Source organism: Tympanuchus pallidicinctus, unplaced genomic scaffold (genome assembly GCF_026119805.1).
Source record: "Tympanuchus pallidicinctus isolate F22 unplaced genomic scaffold, pur_lepc_1.0 scaffold39, whole genome shotgun sequence".
Classification (NCBI taxonomy): domain Eukaryota; kingdom Metazoa; phylum Chordata; class Aves; order Galliformes; family Phasianidae; genus Tympanuchus; species Tympanuchus pallidicinctus.
The window spans coordinates 1,455,001-1,468,204 of NW_026294757.1; the positions used below are offsets into that span (position 1 = coordinate 1,455,001).

Here is a 13,204-nt window from a genome sequence, read left to right on the forward strand (position 1 = left end):
GGGATGGGATGAGATGGGATGGGATGGGATGGGATGGGATGGGATGGGATGGGATGGGATGGGATGGGATGGGATGGCAAGAGATGGCAAGGGATGGCAAGGGATGGCAAGGGATGGCATGGAATGTTGTGGGATGACATGTTGGGGTGGGATGCAGTGGGATGGGATGGAATATAATGGGATGAGATGATGGGATGGGATGGATGGGATGGAATATAATGGGGTGAGGTGATGGGATGGGATGGGATGGGATGGGATGGGATGGGATGGGATGGGATGGGATGGAATGTTGTGGGATGAGATGTTGGGGTGGGATGCAGTGGGATGGGATGGAATATAATGGGATGAGATGATGGGATGGGATGGGGTGGGATGGGGATAAAGGTGGGATGGGATGAGATGGGATGGGATGGGATGGGATGGGATGGCAAGAGATGGCAAGGGATGGCAAGGGATGGCAAGGGATGGCATGGAATGTTGTGGGATGACATGTTGGGGTGGGATGCAGTGGGATGGGATGGAATATAATGGGATGAGATGATGGGATGGGATGGATGAGATGGAATATAATGGGGTGAGGTGATGGGATGGGATGGGATGGGGATAAAGGTGGGATGGGATGGGATGGGATGGGATGGGATGGGATGGGATGGGATGGGATGGGATGGGATGGGATGTTGGGGTGGGATGCAGTGGGATGGGATGGAATACAATGGGATGGAATGGGATGGGATGGGATGGGATGGGATGGAATGTTGTGTGATGAGATGATGGGATGGGATGCTATGATGGGTTGCGCTGTGATGGGATAGATGGGGTGGGATGGGATGATGGGATAGATGGGGCACAGTGATGGGATGTAATGGGATGGATAGGATGGGATGCCATGCGACGGAATGGGATGCAGTGGGATGGGACAGAGGGGATGGGATGAGCTGTGATGCGACGGATGCAATGTCTGGGACGAGTTGCAATGCAATGGCATGAGATGCGGTGGGATGGGATGGATGGGCTGGGGGCTCACGGGATGCCCTGTGCGGCGCCGCTCCGCCCTCTGCCCCGTCACCTCCTTACGGGCAGGGCTGGGGTCGCCGTCCCTCCTCCCTTTTCCCCCGTCCTCTTTCGGGGCTCTGCGCCGTGCGGGGAGCCGCCACTGCCCGCAGAGGGCGCCGTTGCCACGCAGCACCGCGCAGCGCCGCACCGCGCCGAGCCCCATCGGCGCCCAACGCGTGGCGGCCCCGGCTGCGCTCTGGCTGTGCCGTCCCGGGGCTCTGGGACGCGGGGGGGTTGGAAGGCTTTGCTCCCGTCCCTCCCCGGGCTGTGACGGATTCGGCCGCACCTCACATCGCATCTCCCTGGGCGCGTGGGGCAGCGCGGAGCTGTGGACAGATCGGAGCTGACGTTCAGGGCGCGGGCTGGGAAGGCGCCGTATTTCCACCCCCCCCCCCCCTCCCCCTTCCTTTTTCTCGCCCCGACGGATGCTTTGGCTGTTTCTGCTCTCCGATCCGCACTCAGTTCCACCCCTCCATCCCCCAGCACCCCCAGGCCTTCCCCGTTCATTCACTTCAGGTTTGCAAAGCTCAGCCCCGCTCTGCCTGCGGACCCCCCCGCGCACAGCCCCCCTCCAACAGCTCCACGCTCCATTTATCCGCCCTTCTCTGCTCAGGATGGGGAAACTGAGGCACCACCAGCCCCACACCCCACACCAACCCCCTTTCCCAGGGCAGATCCCCTTCCCCAGCGCTGTGCTTTGTCCTCCCCGGAGCTTTTCTTGTAAATAAGGCCCTTTTTGGTAACTGCCCCCTTTCCACTTTTCGGCGCTGTGCACCTTCCATCTCCGGGTGACTTCTCTTTCTTTCTTTCTCCAGATGAGTCACCCTGCCTCTGTAATGCAGCCGCAAGGGCAGCAGGGTTGGGGTTTGACTCACACCCCCCCCCTATGGCAGCGCTGCCTTTTGTTGTGGGGGCGACGGCCGCTGCCCCACCTGCTCCTTTTTGGGGCTGAAAAGCTTTTTGTGCCAACTCCCAGCGCGGCACCGCGATGCCCCGCGCCTGCGCTGCTGTGGATGGGAGCGCTGGTGGCTTTTTCCTTTTTTCCCTCATGTTTTGCCCCTCGTTGGCTGTTCCCAACCAAACCAAACCAAAGGGTTCTTCCTCAGTTGGGACTGCAGGATCCCAATGCATAGAGCAGCACCCGGGGGGAGAGGAAGGGTTGTTGCAGGGTCCGTCCTGGTTGAGATCTCCAACAGTGGTAATGCTGCAAACCATGGCTGTGTCCTGCCCTCCCGTGCCGCTTTTTGGTAGGATTTTGTGGCTTGTAATGGGATTTTATGGCTTGTAATGGGATTTTATGGCTTGTGGTGCATCTCAAGGAATACAGCCTGTGGTTCCCTTGGTGCACAGCGTCACGGTGGCACCTCAAGGACACCCCCAGCCCCTCTGTTTTGCTGTGCCACCCCACGTCACCCCCTGCACATGGCACAGGGAGCAAACCCCCAGCCTGGTCGGCATTGGGGTGATGCAGGAAGGTGAACCCCGAGGAGCAGCTTGGAGTGCTGGAGGGGTTGGGAGGCAGAAGTCACATGCCTGGCTGCCCCCCCCCCCCTCCTCCCCCTTCAGCCCTTTGCCTGCTCTCCCCCTGCCCACCCTCTGCCCACACGCAGATAGCAGATAAGCTGTGGTTTGTGCTTTCATTTAAGGACTGGTTCTTGTTTTCCGGGTGCGGGGTCACTTTCCCCCCCCTGCCCCCCATGCAGCCACAGGTCCCACATTGAGGACAGCCTCCCCAACAGGCTTGTTGCTCGGGCAGGGGGCTGTACCCCACTCCTGCTGCAGGCACTGGGGGGCAGGGGGGCTGCAGGGAGGAGCCCCCACTGCAGGCACTGATGCTGGGGGGGCCCTGTGGTTGGGCACGATGCAGTGTGGTTGACATCTCGTGTGTCAGTGGCACCGTGGGGGGAAGCGACACGGGCAGCTCCCTCTGCAGCCCCCTGTTCCTTTTCAGGGCTGGGCTCTGTACCACGGGACCCTCAGAGCTTCCTCTGGAGGTGAACCAAGGGGAGAAGCTGCTGGAAGGTGCTGGTTTTGTTTTGAACGAGCCGTGCCTCCCCCCATAAATCGGGCACTTACACCGAGAGGGGAGCAGTGGGGGGGTGCATCAATCCCTACCCTCCCAGCCACCCCATAGCGTCCTGCTGTGCTCCCACTGCTGTCCCCAGCCCCCCCCAGGCTGTGCCATCGCTCTGGGCTCACAAGAGACCCAAAGGTGACTTGGAGAGGGGGGGGTAAAGGGGCACCTTGGTGCTGCCAGGAGCCCCACAGGATCCAGGCACAGCAGCGGTGCTCCCCGACACTTTCGGGGCTGTGGGCGGCTGAGTTTTCAGCAGCTGTTTTGTTCTCACGTCTTATCTGCAGTTACGTATCAAATTTATCCTGAAACAGCGATATTTTGTTTTTTTTTGGGGGGGGGGGTGGGTTGGGGGGAGGTGGAAGCTTACAGCAACCCTGTCCAAAAACTCCTGGCTCCTGGAGGGACCCGCTGTGCCGCCCGCTGCCTCCACCCCATCGCATCGCCTGCTGTGGGGTCGGTGTGGGGCTGGGGGCTGCTCCTCACCCCCCCACCTCCCCCCCCCCCAGCCCCGCTCTGTGAGCTCCTCCACCCCAACGTTGTGGTTTTCACGCTTCCTCCCTGTGCTGCAGAGGCTCTGCGGTGGCCCCGGGGTGCTCCGCTCGGCCAAAATCTGGCACTGGGGCTTCAGCTGCCCCCCTTCCCCTCCCCTTCCCCCTCAACCCCGCTGTGGGGTGCGGTGCAGTGTGGGGCTCTGTGGGTTGCAGCTTGTGGTGCTGGCACCGATGGATCTCAGTGTGTCATGGGGGGAAACTGAGGCACGGGCTGACGCTGGGAGGATGGAGCTGTGCTCCTTGGGGAGCACATGATGCCCATGGGGTGTGGGGGGATGTGGGGCTCACAGCTGGTGGTGCTGAATGAAGTGTGGGTGAGGTGGGGTGGGAAATGTCCTGCGTGGTCCCCTTGGTGACACCCAGCAGAGCCATGGGGCCACTGGGGACGTGAGTGACATGGGGACCCAGTGAGGCAGTTGGGGAGCTCTTCTTGTCCTTCTCCTACTGCTTTTTTCCTTTTCCTTTTCCTTTTCCTTTTCCTCTCCTCTCCTCTCCTCTCCTCTCCTCTCCTCTCCTCTCCTCTCCTCTCCTCTCCTCTCCTCTCCTCTCCTCTCCTCTCCTCTCCTCTCCTCTCCTCTCCTCTCCTCTCCTCTCCTCTCCCCTTCCAATTCACTTCCTTTCCTCTCCCCTTCCTCTCCCCTTCTTTCCCTTCTTCTTCCCTTTCCATTCCCCCTTCTTTTCCCCTTCTCTCTTTCCCCCTCACAGTCCAGCAGCACAGGGCAGCCCTGTCGGCTGCAGTTACACCCAGCAGCTCCTGGTCCCCGCGGTGTCACAGCAGCTCACATCACCTTGCTGGGCTCACCCAGCCTGACAGCCCCGCGGGTACCACAGGAGATGGGTTCTCCCTTCACATCACCACAGAGAATCTGTTTTTTAACAGCGACACCCAACTTGAGGAAGATCTGATGACTTTGGCAGGGCCTTTGGGAAGCCGTTGGGAAGCGGCCGCGTCCGTGCTGCTGCTTCTCCCGGCCCCATGGGGCAGCAACGCGCGGCCACAACTTTTCCCTTTTGAGTGCAAAAGTCCAAGTTTGGGGGGAGTTTGGTGGTGGTGCCGGGAGGGCCGTGCATTGTCCTGTGTGACAACTCTGTCCTTGACACAGGGTGAACCTGGCGCTGGCCTACACGGAGCTGACGGAGGAGCTGTGCCGCCTGCGCAACCTCAGCTCCCTGCAGAGCCAGATCCTGCGTGCGCTGCTGCAGGAGAAGAGCCTCAACGGTGGTAAGGAGGGGGGCAGCCTGGGCTGATGGGGCTGTAAGAAACAGAGGGCGCTGGCTGCCCTCCCCCTGGGGTTGGTGCAGAGCTCCTGCATGCATCCATCCCGTGAGCATCCGTCCTGAGAGTGCCCATCCTGCCAGCATCCCTGCTGCGAGCCCCGCTCCTGGGGACTGCCAGCCCATGGGCGTCCGTCCTGCGGCCATCGCTCCATCCCATAACCGCCCCTCCTGCCAGCTCCCCTCCGTGCCACCCAACACGCGCAGGAGGAACGCTGCCCACCTGACGGGGGATTTCCTGTGCCCCCTCCCTCCTTCTCCCCGCAGGTCAGCGCCATTCTCCTCTGTCTCAGTGCCATTCCCCAGCCCAGCAGCGCCGCTCGCCCGCCCCTCAGTGCCCCTCGCCCGCTCCCGGCCGCCCTCCGGCCCCTCAATGCCAATCCCCGGCGCTGCAGCGGCGCTCACCGGCCCCTCAGTGCCAATCTCCAGCCCAGCAGCGCCGTTCACCCGCCCCGGGACCCTGCCAGTCTCCGGCCCAGCAGCGCCGTTCGCCCGTGCCCCCCTCCAGCCCCTCGCCCGCCCCGCAGCGCCGCTCCCCGGCCCCACCTCCGTGCCCGTCCCCGGCGTCGGCGTCTCCGCACCGCCTGCCCGGCGAGAGGATGGAGCTGGGCTACGCCAAACCCTCCAGCCGCCACATCAAGGCCGGCTTCCAGGGCCGTCGCAGCTACTCGGAGGTGACCAACGTGGCCCCGTACCAGCAGAGCCGCGCGCTCTGGCTGCAGCCCGAAGCTTCCACGCTCCCCAAGCACCGGCCCTACGGTGAGGTGTACCTGGGGGGGGCGGGGGCGCCGCTGAGCGCCCGGGAGCCCTTCGAGGAGCACCTGCGCTTTGAGAAGCAGTCATCAGATGAGGAGGACTGGGCGGACCCCGGACCCTCCAGCCCCGAGGCCGGGGCCGTGCGCTGTGCCTCCTTCTGTGCCGGATTCCCCATCCCTGACCGGACGGCTGCTGCCTATGCCAGAGCTGAGCACGCCCAGTCCTGGCCCTCTATCAATGTAAGCGGGACCCCCGCCCACCCCCGGGGCGCTGTGCGATGGCTGGAGGGTGGGGGGGGGGGGTCAGGGACCCCCAAACCTGCAGCATGCCTCGGTTTGTCCTGTGGGTCCCCAACCTGTGCCATGCGAGGGAGGGGGAGCGGGGGGTGATGGGGATGGGGGGTGATGGGGATGGGGGGTGATGGGGATGGGGATGATGGGGATGGGGGGTGATGGGGATGAGGGGTGATGGGGATGGGGGGTGATGGGGATGGGGGGTGATGGGGATGAGGGATGATGGGGATGGGGGGTGATGGGGATGGGGGTGATGGGGATGGGGGTGATGGGGATGGGGGATGATGGGGATGGGGGATGATTGGGATGAGGGATGATGGGGACGGGGGATGATGGGGATGGGGGCTCGGCCCTGCAGGGTGGGTGGGCTCAGAGCAGCCCCTGTGCCCACAGCTGCTGCTGGAGACGGTGGACTCGGAGATCCGGAGCTGCCCTCTGTGCCAGCTGGCTTTCCCCATCGGTTACCCGGACGATGCTTTGATAAAGCACATCGATTCGCACCTGGAGAACAGCAAGATCTGAGGCTGCCCCCCACCCGCGGGCTGCCCCCTCCCCTCTTTGGATGCTGCATGAGAACTGGTGGAGCAGCACGGCTCCGAATTACCTCCAGATGTGCAGCAGCTGTGGAAGGACCGAGCCCAGGGGAGCCGTGTGCCCCCCTGTGTTTAGGTGGGTTTCCCCGCTCGCCCCCTCTCTGCATCCCAGGCACAGTTGGTTGCTTCACCCGGGATGCTCAGGGTTGGGGCCGGGGACCCCCCCCCACACACACACACCGTTGGGTTTCTCTGCTTGATCTCAGGGAGGATTTGAGGGACCGGGTCCTGGATCCGGCCCCCAGACAGCAGTGAGGAGAGGGCTGCCCTCCCTGGGCTCCTGGGGTCAGAGTTGGTTCAGGGTTGGGGGGGGGCTGCTTGTTCTCGCTCCCCCACCTCTTCCCACCGGTTCAAGCACCTTTCTGATCTTTTACATGAAAAGCATCCCCCCCCCCCCCCCCCCAACCCTCTCCTACCCCCCACTTCTCCCTTCTCCCCACAACGATGCTGCTGAGAAACAAAACCCGTATGGCCGCGGCGCAGCATGGCCGTCCCGCACCGCTGCACCGAGCCCCGCAGCCATCGGCCCCCCCCACCCCCCGGCCCCTGCCCCACACCCCCACGTTCGATCTACCTCAACTCCCCCGTGTGGCCCCCGATGCCGGGAGGGGGCACATGGCACCGTTTTCCCCCCCTCCCCCCCCTTCCTCTGCCCCATGCTGCATGTCCCCCTGTGCCGCACGCACCACCCCGGGGCACCCGGAGGGCACCGACCCCCAATAAAACCCACACACTGCCGGGTGCCACTGCTGTCCCCTTCTCTTCTCGTCCCCACGTTGGAAAGGGGGATGGGGTGAAGTGTCCCCGTGGGGCTCGGCTGGGGGTGAACGGGTTTGGGGTGCCCGTTGTGTGTCACCTACAAACGCGGCCCCGTTCCCAGCGCGGTTGTTGATGTTTCAGGTTTAAGTGCTGGGGCGGGCGAGAAGAAATGGGACAATGACAAAGAAACCCCAAACCGCCACCGCCAGCCCCGGGGTGGTGGCACAGCCAAGCCCCAATAGCTGTAGGGCCAAGCAACGTCGGGTCCCAATGCAGGGAGTGGGGCCGTGGGGGGGGCTTGTCCCAAATCATAGCGCTATGAGTGTGTTGTGAGGCCTCCACCCTGAGCTGCTCACTGTGCTGAGCATCACCGAGGCTTTTTTGGGGGTGGGGGGCACCCGGCAGTCAGCTCTGCCCCATCCCCGTGGCATGGGATGGGCAGAGGGGTCAGGAAACTGCCTACAGCCACTGGGAGAGCTCTGTGTGTGGGGCAGAGCACAGAGGAAGCGGTGAGGCGAGGTGTGTGGGGTGGGGGTACGGGGGGGGGGGGGATCCCCACAGCACAGCATTGGGGTGACGGATGGGTTCGCACCTCCTTGGCATCGCCAGCACCGACGCTTCTCCCTCTGTGTGCTTTTGTAGGGCCTGCAGTAACCCTGTGTGCACAAAGGCTATGGGAGATCCCTGGGGTGGGGGGGGAGGGAAGGGGGGGTCCAGCCGACTTGGTGCCCCACAGAGGTGTGCAAACAGAGCCAAACCACCCCAAATTTGCCCTTTTTTTTGGGGGGGGGGGGGGGTTAGGGTGCAAACCGTGCCCAGCAGCAGAACGCATCTCCGTGATGAGTTCTGCATCCCCTCCTCGGGAGGTGCAGCGTACAGCGGGGAGGGGGGGGGGGACAAGGAGGGGGGGGAGAACCGGCTCTGCTCCCCACCGCCTGGGGCTGCGCCCGGAGCCGCGGCGATGGTGTGAAGCAGATACGGCTGTGAGAGCGCGGCAGCTGCGCCGCGTTATCGCCGCCGATCTCTGCTGCTGCTGCTGCTGCTGCAGCTTTGGGGGTGCGGGGAAGGGGAAGGGGGGGGAGTTTTGGGGGGCAGAGCACCGGGATCCGGGGTTCAGGAAGCAGGATGGGATGCGGGGAAAAGGAAGGGGGGGGGTCCCCGAAAGAAAAGATTAAAGCTGGAAGGGCTGAGGGCTGATCCCCGCACAGGGGGCGCGTTTGGGTCCCACGCAGCGGTGAGCGGTGCCCAAAGCTCCGTCCCCGCTTCTCGATGCTGGGGCGGAGGGGGGGGGGGATCTGGGAGCACAGGGGCACCCCCCCCCCAACCCCCCCCTTCTCTCTTTTTGTGAAATCACGTGATAAACCCCCAGCGGCGGCGGTGCCATCGCCGTTACTCATCCCATGGCCGCGTCCCCCGGGGGCGGCCGCTGACTCAGCTGTGAAGCCCGGAGGGGAGGGGGGGGGGGGGGGGGGGGAAAGGTTGGAGACCCCCGCCCCATGGCGATGCTGCACCCCATGCCGAGCCCCCAACAGCTCCGAACACTTGGAGCGCGGTGTGTGAGACCCCCAGCGAGACCCTCCTTCACCCCCCCCCATCCCATGCCTCAGTTTCCCCACCCGATTTGGGCACAGATCTGCCATGGGGTCCCTTTTCCCAGCGGTGCCCTTCAGTCCCAGATGTTCCCCCCCTCCCCGCCATCCACCCCCCCCCCCCCCAGCATTGCTCCATCCCCATCGGGACGCCCCACAGCCCCACGCCATGTGCCCTGTGCCCCCCACCCCGTGCCACCCCCCCCCCATCCCACGGTGGGTCACAGCTCTGCGTTTCCTATGAAACGACTTTATTTTCCCATCAAAAACCCCCTCTTATTTTGGGCTGCCTGAAAGGTTTCTTTTTCCAGCAGGCTTTCGGGTTGGTTTTTTTGTTTTGTTTTTTGCTCAATGTTTCTATTGCTAAGGGGAAAAAAGCAGCAGCCCTCACTGCTTTGCTTTCCAATCCCTCCTGCCGGGGCTGTGGCACCTGGGTCCCCGTAGCCATTGGGGACCATTGGGACCATTAGGAACCTTTGGGATCGTAGGGGCACTTGGGGCTATTGGGATCATTGGGGCCATCGGGGACCATGGGGGCATTGGGGCCATAGGGACAATTGAGGCCACTGGGGCTATTGGGGACCATCTGGGACCAAAGGGGCCATAGGGGCCATAGGGTCTGGCTCCACGCGGGCAGCACAGCAGTGACAGCCAAGGAGGGGATTCTCTGATGTCTACCAAGGACCGAGCCATCACTTTGCCACCTCCATTCAACCCTTCTGTCAGATTTGTCCTCAAGATGAGGGGCTCCACGCTCTCGCGGGGTTTGTGCCCACGCCGGTCCCCAAAGCACCCTGAGCTCCCCCTACTCACCACAGGGGCTGCAGCAGCAGCCAGGATTGGGACCCCACTCCCCTCCTCTGGGTTTATAGGAAATGGCTCTGCGAGGAAGCGCCCGGTGCTCCCTGCTGGTGAGCGTTTCTTTCCAGCCGTGGGCGCCGAAAGGCCCCTCTGTGCCGCGGATCCGGTGTGAGTCAAAGCCGAAGCCCTGGGGTTTAACCACAAGCCCCAGAGCTGCTGTGTCACGGGGGAGAACCATCAGAGGCGTTTATAAGAAATGGGGGGGCTGCCCGGCCGGGGGACAGCGGGTGGGACAGCAGGGGCTCTGCCCACGTCCTTCGTCCCACGGCAGGAGGAAATCTTCGGCCCCACGGCGCAGCTGAAGTGTGGGCACGGCTCCCGGTCCCCATCTCCCTGCACAGCAGGCAGGGCTGCCGGCCATCAGCTCAGCTCCTTCTGGCCGTGCCGGGTGCCCGCATCCCCCTGCGGTGCCCAGCGTGGGACCAGCGCTCACCTCCCCACGCTGCGCCCACGTGGATCCCCAGCTGCACGGCCACGTGTTCCCCTGCAGCTGCTGCCCGCTCTCAGCTCTCTGCACGCCCCAGGTGTGCCAGCAGCTGCCTGACCCACAGCTGTTCCTCCTGGAGAGCTGGCAGCTCCCACGTGCCAAATCCTCCCGTCCCCGTAGCCTTGGGGGCTCAGCATTGGTTGCCCCTGGGATCTCCATCCCCATGGCACCGCCACCTTCATCGCCCCACACCGGGATCGGCTCCTCAGCACCCTTCCACGCTGGGGACCCCTCCCGTTTCCCAACCCCGACGACCTCAGATGACGGGGAGGTGGGGGAACAGCTCGGCTGCCATGTGCCCAGCGCCGGCATCGATGCCGAGGAGAGACAAGCGCCACTGGACCCCCGGGGGTCGGCGGCCGCCCGGCCCAGCGCAGGGCAGCGATGGTTGCTGCGGGGAGGTGACGGAGCCAACGCGCCGTGACAAGGCCTCGCGCCCCCCCGCCACGTCCAGCGCCTCGCCAGCGCCCGCCGGGGGGGACTTCACGGCTGTCACAGCTGATCTGTGTCCGGGGCAGCGTCTGCCGGCGCCATAAGTGGGGTTAAATTCGGGGTCACCCGGATTGAGTGAAATCCCCCCCCCCTCATCCCCACTGTGTCTGGGTTCCCCCCATCCCCGCTCGCCACCAGGGTGGGAGGTGGGGGTGATGCGATGATGGAGGGGGGAATGGCACCCACCGCTCCCCACACGCGGACGGCGCAGCGACGGCTCATCCCCAGAGGTGGCACAGAGCTCTTTCTGTGACCGAGGGGACGCAGAGGAGGTGGTGGCCGTCACCGCGTTGGCCTCCAGCCCCAAACCCATCACCGCCGGCGCTGGGGGGACACCAACCGCCCGCACCGCCAGCATCAACTCCCCGTGACCCTGCGGGATGAGTGCTGCTGACACCGTCACCACGCGGCCACCGCAGGCGGACCTCAGCCCTGCACGCCAGGAGCGCGCAGAGATGCTCGGCATCCCCAAAGCACGCACCGGAATGGGGACTTTTGGGCATTCTGGGACAAACCCACAGCCGAAACATCTACCCACGTCCGAAGCTGAGCCGTGGGTTGGGGCAGGGGGGATTTGGGGTGGGGGTTTCGGGGCCGTCCCCCCCCCCTGTTGCACCACGCGGGCCTCGGGCAGATGCTGTGAACTGGCAGCTGAAATTAACCCGGCTGCTCTCCTTCCCCCTGACCTATTTTTAACATTTGATTGGATTCTCTTCCCGCGCGCTGCCCCCGGTGAGGCCGCAGTGTCAGCCCCGCGTCACATCAGTGCAGCCGCGCCGGGCGTCATTTGTCACTTTGCATTTCCCAAAGGCTCAGCAGCGGGTGCAGGGCCGCGCCGTGCCCAGCTGTCGGTGCCGCCATCCCGGCCCTTTCCTGTGCTCCAGGTGCTGCGCGGGAGGGTCCCCGCGGGGGCTGCGACACCCGAGCGCGGTCCCCGACCCCGAGCTGCCGGCGTTGACACCTCCACTTCCGCCTCTCGGGGCCCTGATGGGTATTTTTAACGCCCGGCTTCTCTGTTAGGCACACAGAGAGTCCCCCCCCCTGCACCACCCGAGTGGGGTGGACAGCATGGGGATGTGCTGGGAGATGAGGGTGGGATGCGTGGGGTGGGAGATGGGGGTGGGGTTGGACCCGATGGGGAAGGGTGAGACGCTGATGGGGTGGGAGGCTGTGAGTTAGGGTTGAGATGGATGGGATGGGATGGGATGGGATGGGATGGGATGGGATGGGATGGGAAGGCGTGAGAAGCCATGAGACAGCATGAGACAGCATGGGATGGGATAGAGCCCAGCAGCAAAGGATCGACACAATGGGGTGGGATGGTGACCAATGGGGCAAAATGGGAACCATGGGATGGGATGGGATGGGATGGGATGGGATGGGATGGGATGGGAAGGCATGGGATGGGATGGAGCCCAGCAGCAAAGGATGGGACACAAAGGGGTGGGATGGGATGGTAACCAATGGGGCAAAATGGGAATCATGGCATGGGATGGCACGAGAGCCAATGAGTCAGGATGAGACACCACAGGATGGGGTGGGACCTCAAAGGAAAGGTTGGGATCCAATAAGCTGGGATGGGATGAGACCCAACAGGGCAGGATGGCAGCTCATAGGTTGGGATGGGATCAGATGAGACGGGATGGAACGGGATCCAGTGGGTCAGGCTGGGACCCAGCAGGGTAGAACAGAACCTTGCAGGACGGCACGTGAAGGAGCAGCGCTGACCCTCCGGAGCTCAACTTCTCCAGGGCTCCGACAACCGCAGCCCCACTCAGGTGGGGTCCAAACCTCCGTGTCCCCACGTCACCCGTGCCACCAATCCCTGCAGCCGCAGCCTCACCGCCGGCTCCATGGCCGCGCTCCGCCCGCTCCAGCCGCGCCGTGGAAGCGACCGCACGCGGCTGCTCCGTCGCATCCCCAGGCTGCCCCCCATCCCCGCGCTGTCAGGAGCCTCACGCTGGGTCCCCCCCCCCCCGCGCGGTCAGCGCTCATCACGCCCCGGCGAAGACGAAGGGCAGGGGGCTGCGCCCCGAGACCCCCACGTCACCGTCACGCTAAGCAGGACGGACAGGGGCTGCGGCCCCCGAGCGCTCCGGAGGGAACCGCGGCTTTTCAGGGCCGATCTGAATCCTGTGAAGCAAATCGGGTCCTACAGGAATCGGGCGAGGGGTCAGAGGGAGGCGGGGGGGGGGATGAAACGGACTCCCCCGGCCCAGCGGGGGGGCTGGCACTGGGGGGGGGGGGGGCAGAGGCTGCACAACCCGTCCTCATGCGCACACACACAGAGCAGCTCCTGTGATGCTGTGCACACACGCAGCCCTTTGCACAGCAGGCAGACACACGGCACTTTGCACACGCAGACCCATGCACACATCAGGCTCTGCTTGCCCACTCGTTGCCCTTTGCACACCCTTG

The 13,204-nt window shown here is 64.2% G+C and overlaps 1 protein-coding gene across 2 annotated transcripts in view; it reads left to right on the forward strand.

Annotated features, from left to right (window-relative positions):
* Positions 1–7,136, forward strand: part of TBKBP1 (TBK1 binding protein 1) — a 12,295-nt gene extending 5,159 nt beyond the window's left edge. For both annotated transcript variants that reach the window (XM_052700249.1, XM_052700248.1), the window contains exons 9-11: positions 4,785–4,903; positions 5,224–5,951; positions 6,399–7,136. In XM_052700249.1, coding sequence (XP_052556209.1) covers positions 4,785–4,903; positions 5,224–5,951; positions 6,399–6,527 — 976 coding nt within the window. In that variant the 3' untranslated portion in view covers positions 6,528–7,136. The remainder of the gene's footprint in view (positions 1–4,784; positions 4,904–5,223; positions 5,952–6,398) is intronic.
* Positions 7,137–13,204: the final 6,068 nt, after the last annotated feature.